General features: G+C 44.7%; 1 protein-coding gene across 5 annotated transcripts; it reads right to left on the bottom strand.

Moving 5' to 3' along the window:
- Window positions 1–5068: 5068 nt before the first annotated feature.
- On the bottom strand, window positions 5069–8639 carry LOC125507411. 5 transcript variants are annotated; one of them, XM_048671993.1, is made up of 5 exons: window positions 8335–8639; window positions 7519–7931; window positions 6878–7113; window positions 5605–6179; window positions 5069–5416 (listed from the first exon to the last, which is right to left on the bottom strand). In XM_048671993.1, the coding sequence occupies exons 2-4, from the start codon at window positions 7898–7900 to the stop codon at window positions 5619–5621; spliced, it is 1179 nt and encodes a 392-aa protein (XP_048527950.1). In that variant the 5' UTR covers window positions 7901–7931; window positions 8335–8639; the 3' UTR covers window positions 5069–5416; window positions 5605–5618. The 5 variants fall into 5 exon arrangements, with proteins under 5 accessions (XP_048527950.1, XP_048527951.1, XP_048527948.1 ...); XM_048671994.1 differs by having other exon boundaries at window positions 5069–5343; window positions 5646–6179; window positions 7519–7873; window positions 8335–8634; XM_048671991.1 differs by having other exon boundaries at window positions 5069–5343; window positions 5646–6179; window positions 7519–7945; window positions 8335–8634.
- Between the last annotated feature and the right edge of the window lie 327 nt (window positions 8640–8966).

Below are 8966 nucleotides of genomic sequence, written 5' to 3' on the forward strand. Positions count from 1 at the left end.
CGGCTACCACCTCCAACCGTGATACAATAAAGCAGGCACAATCACCACTATCTGCCAAGAGCACACCTTCTGGGCCTGCAAAGAGCTCTTCTTCATCCATGGCATCAACAGGGCAAACACATGATATTATTTGTCGATGTTGCAAGGGTGGAGGTCATTATGCGAGAGAATGCCCATCTAAGCGTGTGATGATTGTTACTGAGGATGGTGGGTATGAGTCCGCTAGTGACTATGATGAGGAGACTTTGGCTCTTATTACACGTGACGAACACGGTGGAGACGATTCTGATCATGAGACGCAATACATGGCTCCTGAAGATGCTGACAGGTATGAATGTTTAGTTGCTCAACGTGTTTTGAGTGTGCAGGTTACACAAGCTGAGCAAAATCAGAGGCATAATTTGTTCCATACAAAGGGAGTTGTGAAGGAACGTTCTGTTCGCGTGATCATAGATGGAGGGAGTTGCAACAACTTGGCTAGCATCGAGATGGTGGAGAAGCTATCTCTCACCACAAGACCACATCCACATCCTTACTACATACTTGGAACAAGTTCGTTCTTAATGATGGATTTGTGTTTCGTGCTAACAAGCTATGCATTCCAGCTAGCTCCGTTCGTCTTTTGTTGTTGCAGGAGGCGCATGGAGGAGGATTAATGGGATACTTTGGCGTCAAGAAGACGGAGGATATACTTGCTACACATTTCTTTTGGCCAAAGATGAGACGGGATGTTGAGCGTTTTGTTGCTTGCTGCACTACATGTCAAAGAGCTAAGTCACGACTCAATCCTCATGGTTTATATATGCCTTTGCCTGTACCTAGTGTTCCTTGGGAGGATATCTCTATGGACTTTGTTTTAGGTTTACCTCGAACAAAGAAGGGGAGGGATAGCATATTTGTTGTCGTGGATAGGTTCTCGAAAATGGCACACTTTATACCATGTCATAAAAGCGATGATGCTGTTAATGTTGCTGATTTGTTCTTTCGTGAAATTATTCGCTTACGTGGTGTGCCAAATACTATTGTTTCAGATCATGATACTAAATTTCTTAGCCACTTTTGGAGATGTTTATGGGCTAAGTTGGGGACTAAGCTGCTTTTTAGTACTACTTGTCACCCCCAAACTGATGGACAAACTGAAGTAGTCAATAGAACTTTGTCTACTATGCTTAGGGCTGTTTTGAAGAATAACAAGAAAATGTGGGAAGAATGCTTGCCTCATATTGAATTTGCTTATAATCGTTCATTGCATTCTACTACTAAGATGTGCCCTTTTGAAATTGTGTATGGTTTCCTACCTCGTGCACCTATTGATTTGTTGCCTCTTCCATCTTCAGAGAAGGTTAATTTTGATGCTAAAGAACGCTCTGAATTGATTTTAAAAATGCATGAGTTAACTAAGGAAAACATTGAGCATATGAATGCTAAATATAAACTTGCTGGAGATAAGGGTAAAAACCATGTTGTGTTTGCGCCTGGAGATCTTGTTTGGTTACATTTGCGTAAAGATAGATTTCCTAATCTGTGCAAATCAAAGCTAATGCCACGTGCTGATGGTCCTTTTAAGGTGTTAGAGAAAATAAATGATAATGCATATAATCTTGAGCTACCTGTAGATTTTGGGGTTAGTCCCACTTTTAACATTGCAGATTTGAAGCCTTATTTGGGTGAGGAAGATGCGCTTCCATCGAGGACGACTTCATTTCAAGAAGGGGAGGATGATGAGGACATCAATACCATTGTTACACCCACAGCCCCTACTGTTACATATACTGGACCAATTACTAGAGCTCGCGCACGCCAATTAAATTACCAGGTACTTTCGTTTCTTGGTAATGATTCTAATGTTCATGAGATTATGATGCTGCCTAAATTGGATACATTTGTTTTGCTTACAAATGAAGGGCCTAGCTTGGAGAAGGATGAACACTGGAGCAAGAACACGCATGGAGCTGATGGCATGCGCAAGGGGATGAAGAACGGAGTTACAAGTGATGATTTCAGGACTTTGAAGCCGCCATAAGGAGTGCATGAAGCCTTGGACGAAATATACAAGATGCCACTTCATAATATTCGTCCATAGGCTATTCTAGGTGCTGCGTCACCTTATTAATGGGCCAGTCCCATGTAATTTCGAAATACTTAAGTATAGGCTATTTTTAGAGTCCGTATGTGTGGGGAAACAAGAGTTAGGGTTGGTTTCGGACCCCACCCTCAAGGGCCACAACATTCCCCCCTCTTCCTCCATATATACAGCCCTTTGAGCATCGTTTAGACTTCGGGTTTTGTTTAGATTAAAAGTTCGCCATAGCTGCAACTTCGCGTACTTCGTTTGTGTCCAACGATCTTGGTGTTTTGTTTAGATTAAAAGTTCGCCATAGCTGCAACTTCGCGTACTTCGTTTGTGTCCAACGACCAGACCAAGACGTCACAGAACCCCACCTTGATCAATAAAGCTTTCATCTTATATTCGCAATATCCAGATTGCAATCTCAGTTTCTTGCTTGTTCTTCGTTTGCTCGCAGGAAACAGGCCCTCGTGGTCAGGTTGATCGTGCTCCGGCGTGGTCAATAACCCCTCGGAAGTTGGTTTAGCGATTGCTAAGGCGCGACGTCTCGCACGTTCGTAGTCGGATCGTCAAGGTCGACTCCCACAGAAAACGATAGCCACCATCTCATCGAAACATCAGGGACACCTTTGCCTCTATCAGACCGTGTGCCGATCCCGCCGGTCCCGGCGACCGGCCGTGCACGCCGTCAAGAGATCGAGCGCCGCCGCCGCTTCCTCCCCGACGAGCTGTACTGCGACGACAGGTAGGCCCGGACTCCTCCCTCTGGGATACCTGGCTCAGGGACGAGCACGACATGCGGCGTGCCTCTTTCTTCGCCGGCACGGCGTCTGGGCCGCGGCGGCCACGTCGGGAGCGCATAGCGCCTGCTCCCTAGGAGCGCGGGCGTAGGCTGGTGCGCGGCTTCACGCCCACGCCCTCGCCGTCGCCTTCGCCATCTCCGCCACCACCTCCTCGCATGACAGCGGAGGAGGAGGCCCGTCTCATGGCGCATGTCATGGAGGACTCCATGTACACGCACGATGAGCGGCAAATGGGAGGGCCTGAAGGAGATGATGGCCCACTCCGCCGCCGGCGAGGTAGCCATCCCCGAGGAGGAGGCAATGGAGGAGGAGCCGGTGGCCGCGTTCCACCCGGGTCTGCTGGGCCAGGGGTGGGGCTGGTCCTGCACTGCACCGGAGATGGCCGCCGCCGTGGGCGTGGACTGGTGCGCCAGTCCGCCGCGGTCACCGGAGCGGGAGGCGTCGCCACGGGAGGAGGTCGTGCAGGCACCTCCTGCCATCCAGCCCACCCCCGTCTACCACGCACCGCCGGCCCACCTCTGGACGCCGCCGGCCTACGTGGACCTCGTCAGCGACGACGACGCCGACGGGCACTGAAGACGGCGACGGCGACGGCATCGACGGGCATGGGCAGAAGCGCACTGGCGGCGGCCATTTTTTTTTAATGTTTAATTATGTCAAGTTGGACGTGAAACTGGGCCATTTTGTGGCCGTGGCGATCCTAACTAAGTTTTATGTTTATTAAACTGCGCTTATTTAATTTTTTTAGTCATTTTATTTACGTTTTCTATTTTTTTAAATCATGTCCAACACAGACGTGATTTGGGGTGTGGCCGCACGCACGACCCAACGGACAAGACCGGACACGGGCGAATCCATCGATCCCAAAGGGACAAAATCCGGCCAAACCGGACGTCCGTTTAGGGTCGCATGGTGAAGATGGCCTAACCATTCGTATGCATGTACTTTATGATGAGATGATCATGGTCGAAATGGAAGAATGTTGTCAGACAGAGAGAGAAGCAGCGGCTACCTAGCAAGCAAGGAAGATGCGGACCTTCAGTGGCCTGCGGCGAGGGCTTTCAAATAAGACTGCATTTGAATACATTTTAACAAAAGAAATTAAGCTCCATTAAGCAACATTGTTAGGAAAACAAGCTGTGTGTTTGTCCTAGGTGCCTCATAAAGTTTACTGCTGTGTTTTCGGCACGGCGGTGTTTTTTTTTCATAATCTATTGGAGATATTGTATGTAATTAGCAGCATTGCAAGGAAATCGAATGAAGCTTGCTTATTTGGAAAAGTGAATCTGTTTTCAGCGGAGTATGTTAAGAGAAGAGTGGAAAAATGAGGTCGACCCAGAGAGAGAAACAGCGGCTGGCTAGCAACAAGGAAGATGTGAATCTTCTTTAGCTTGTGGCTTGAGTAAAGTGGGAAATTCCAGCCGTCCAAACTGTCCGACTCCGACCGGACTTGACCATGCATGCACGTGGAGGGAGAAAATAAGAAAAAAACAGATGGATCGACCGCATGTGACAGCCGGCCGGCTTGCTGATCCGCCGTGCCCGTGGGTGCTAGCAAGAAAGTAGGTCGCCGGAGCGATTTATTTTTCCATGATACTTCCTCTGTAAAGTAGTGATCCAAATGCTCTTATATTTCTTTACCGAGGGTACTCCTATACTACGTGATGTGAATCATCTCATCTCCTGAGTGACAGATGGATCCACCGCATGCGATGTGACAGGCGGCCGGCTTGTTGATCCGCCGTGCCCGTGGGTGCTAGCAAGAAAGTAGGTCGCCGGAGCAATTTATTTTTCCATGATACTTCCTCTGTAAAGTAGTGATCCAAATGCTCTTATATTTCTTTACCGAGGGTACTCCTATACTACGTGATGTGAATCATCTCATCTCCTAAGTGACAGATGGATCCACCGCATGCGATGCGACAGGCGGCCGGCTTGTTGATCCGCCGTGCCCGTGGGTGCTAGCAAGAAAGTAGGCCGCCAGAGCAATTTATTTTTCCATGGTACTTTTTCTGTAAAGAAATCAATGTTGGGGATATCGCTTATCGGAAACTTATCGGTCGACCTATGATAAAGGTTAAATCGGCCAGTTTATCGCCATATCGGCTAATTTATCGTCATATCGACTAATTTATCAGCCGATTTATTCTATCAGTCAGACAACGGTAAGCGATAAATCGTCCGATTTATCGGAATATCGGAAGATATCTTGAATAGTGAAAGAAAGTAGTGGTTTAAACGCTCTTATATTTTTTTACAAGGAGGGTACTCCTATACTACGTGATGTGGATCATCTCATCTCCTGAGCGACTAGTACAACGATACATGTTGTCGAAAGATCCCAACATCCACGTGTGTCACGTGCAGACAATTGCTCTCCGGCATAGTGTTGCTGAGCCAGCCACGTCTCTGCTTCAATATAGTGTGCGTGTAGATATATTATCCACACACCATCGGCATTTCTACCTCTACCTGCTCTTCTCGCCGTTGTCCGCATGACAGTCATACAAATATATATTAATAATCTTAATAAAATGGTACAAATCTGAACTCACACAACTCTAATAGAGTTGAATAAAAAATACTCCCTCGGTAAACAAATATAAGACGTCTTTACATTTGTTTACAAAGGTAGTACAATAATCAAAGAAATACACATTTTTGTGGAGCCATTTATTTGTCTTCTGTAGCAACACACATACTTTCAACTAGTAACACAACCAAAGTTCGAATATGAAACAAGTGACTTAGCTTTGCAAGTTCGACCAAGTCACCTTCACTGAGATAGAGGCAAGCTCAAACATGATTTGCTGATAGTCGTACCCATGTTTTTTCGCTTTGAAGGAACAATGGTGATCAAAATCATTTTTACAACTATTCTGACCTACCTTGAACTTCAAATGCATCAAAGTATCCTTCTCCACAGCAATCACATGTCTTCTTAAGCCACACGACTCACCAATACTGCCACGAAAGAGTTGAATCTCATGTAAATCATCCATAAGGAGAATACATGAGCTGAGGGATAAATCAAATCCACACTGCACTTTTGATATGACAACATCTATTGTGGCCTCAAATGCCCAACGAATAAGGGCTAAAGTGATGTCAACCGCGCCACAGTCACCATTAAACCGATGCGTGAATGGGTACTCAGGTGTGACTAGATCGTGGTACTCCATTGCACCATCAATTAGTTGTAGATCATCTTCTTGCTTTCCTTTCTTGATCCTCATGTCAAACTCAACTAGAACAGGGGCTACCATTGTGATGCCTCGCTTAGGGCCGGTCATCTCAATAAGAGAACCCTGTAAACCTATTATTATTTAGTAGCTCCTCATGGAAAGTAAGAAATATGTGAAGCATATGCTCTACTTTATGCCAATTGACAACAGATCTCAAATAAATGATAGCATAAAATCTAAACCCTTCAAAAGAAAATTATTTGAGATATTTTATCAACAAATATAATTTGACTGCACATGGAACATGACTTCGATAAATCATGCAAAGATAACTAACCACAAACTTGCCTAACATATGCAAAGGAAAAAACACATCGTTGTATAAGATCCTCAAAGCACATGCATTTGCATAAATGAATGCATATAGTCATACAAATAAGATCATCAGAGTGGTGCCACCATCTGCAACACCTCAAATGTTTGACCTCTTTGGTTGCAGGATTCCCGAAAAGTTGTACACTAAATAAAGCACAAGATTAGAGTGTCAACGCCATCTTCAGTACAAGATGACTGAAAGGATGTTTGATTGTGAGGAGGAAAAGCATAGGAGTCTTCCTAAAAGGTAGAAGTGAATAGAATTTCAATAAACTATAGCGCAAATGAATCCCAAGAGAGGAAAAGCATAGGAGTCTTCCTAAAAGCTTGGAGTGAATAGAATTTCAATAGACTATAGCGCAAATGAATCCCAAGAGAGAGAAAATCTTACGATTTAAATGGATGAAATATCAAATATAATTGCATATATATGTAAAAATGTGCACCTGTTCCACAATGATGGGATCATCTCTGCTACGATTGAAGACATAATTAAGCAATGAATCATGACAATCACGCACTGCTATATATCCATATAGTTGTACCAAGCCGATGTTGGTACTAGCTTTTTCCAATTTCAGCGAGAAAATCTGCATCATAGCAGTTGCAGAATGTACCATGCATCTATCCCTATCCGGGAAACAATTCATGGGATTTGAGAACATCATCGGCTCTAGTTGTGCTTCATGAAAAAAAATACATGTTATATTACAACAAATAATGTTTTATACAAACAATTTACACAAAAAAATTATAATTATGCTTGTCAATACATATTTGTGCAATTTAGAAAGAAGAATAATGTCGTTTGATTTTCTGAGTCATGGAAGTTGTTGGTGTATGAGTACAAGGGAAAGTTATTTGTAGGACTAAAACTAGTGACAAGATCCTAATCATGTATGGTATATCGACAAATTTATATATCCAAATGAAGCATGCTATTTTTTTGCTAATTCATAAATTCTTTATAACAATCCAGATATATATTGCATTTTTTAAAATACAAGAATTCATTTTAAATCAATCAACCAAACTATATAGCTGGTAAGCATCCTAAAAATAAAATGGAACATGATAGATGACTTACTCTCATCACGTTGAGTAAGATGCCATAGCTTTAGAAGACCATAGTTTATCTTGTATATAGAACCGTCCCGATGGGTGGTTTTCTTAAGGATGTTGCCTTCAGATACAGGATAAGAGGCATGGCTAACAAAGACTTGCTTTGTTCGCCCCTTCATCTCTGATCTATCCATTCCCTTGGTGATGTCAAATTGTTTGCCTTTGGTGGCATAGAAGGAGGTGCAGAAATAATTACTGGCACAAGGGAGGACGCGGAGCCAATTTGGCCTGCCCCAATTATTAACTCCTTTTACTGCAATGTTGCTTGCCATGACAAAGGATGCATAAGCAGATCGGTCACCAAAGAGCAATCTTAGAACCTGGTCATTATTCCGTGTTAGTCTCATTCCAGATCCAAAAATCTCCAGCAGAATGGTCCTGACGAGAATAATCTACAGAAGGTCAAAACGCACCCTAAAAAAGATCCAGATTATGGCATGAGTGGAGCATCCCGGTTTAGTCAACATTGCCCAGTAAATCTAGATTTTCCCAAATAGATAAAACATGACAGAAACTACAAATAACAATACCAAGATACCAAAAGGTAGCAAACAGAAAAAATCTCCTGATCTTCTATTTGATAATTACCACAAGAGTTAACAACAAGATGTCAGAATAGTCCTGCACATTCACACAGGAAACCGAAAACAAAATCTCTAAATCTTCTATTTAAGCTCGGCGCTAAAGTATGGCACATCGCGATATACTGGACACATACACATGATACGGAATGTCAAAAAGACAACCACCACCGCCGGCTGCCTGAAGCCATGAGCCTCACCTGAACCGAAGGGGACAAGCCTGCAGCGCGGCGGCTGCCGCCGGGACAGGGCCGCCGGGGCAGGTGCGAGGCCGGATTGCAGGAGCAGGCCGCGGGACGGCGCGACGCGGGCTGCGTCGGAAGAGCGGCAGAGGTGCGTGACAAGGGAGCGGGATCAGCAGGTGGCGGTGCCGGCGCACAAGGCGGCAGCAATCTATCAACACGGCGGCGGAGGCGCGTGCGCGTGGATCGTGGCTCTGGCTAGCTGCCAGATTGCGCGTGCGGTCTCCCTCTGCCTTGGGCCTTGTTGTGCCACTGGCTGTAGCAAGAAGGGTCCATTTAAAATAGTGCTGAGTTGTTTTTTCTCCAAATCCAGGGCCCTGGGGCCTAATAGACCCTGTAGCACACAGCTGGGCCGGCCCATTAACGCACACGTTCGTCAGGAGCAACTACGCAAGCACTACCCTATCTTTATCTTTACCTAATCTTTACCTCTTTATCTTTACCTATATATATATATATATATATATACTAATAGAGCGGCTATCGCTTCTGATCGTCCGTTATTAAAATTACCTTTTAAATTGGTAAAAATTACCCACCAATGCCACCCGTAAGTGAAAAACGATTCGTTTTTTCGGACAAAAATCGCC

This window comes from Triticum urartu, chromosome 5 (assembly GCF_003073215.2).
Source record: "Triticum urartu cultivar G1812 chromosome 5, Tu2.1, whole genome shotgun sequence".
Lineage (NCBI taxonomy): Eukaryota > Viridiplantae > Streptophyta > Magnoliopsida > Poales > Poaceae > Triticum > Triticum urartu.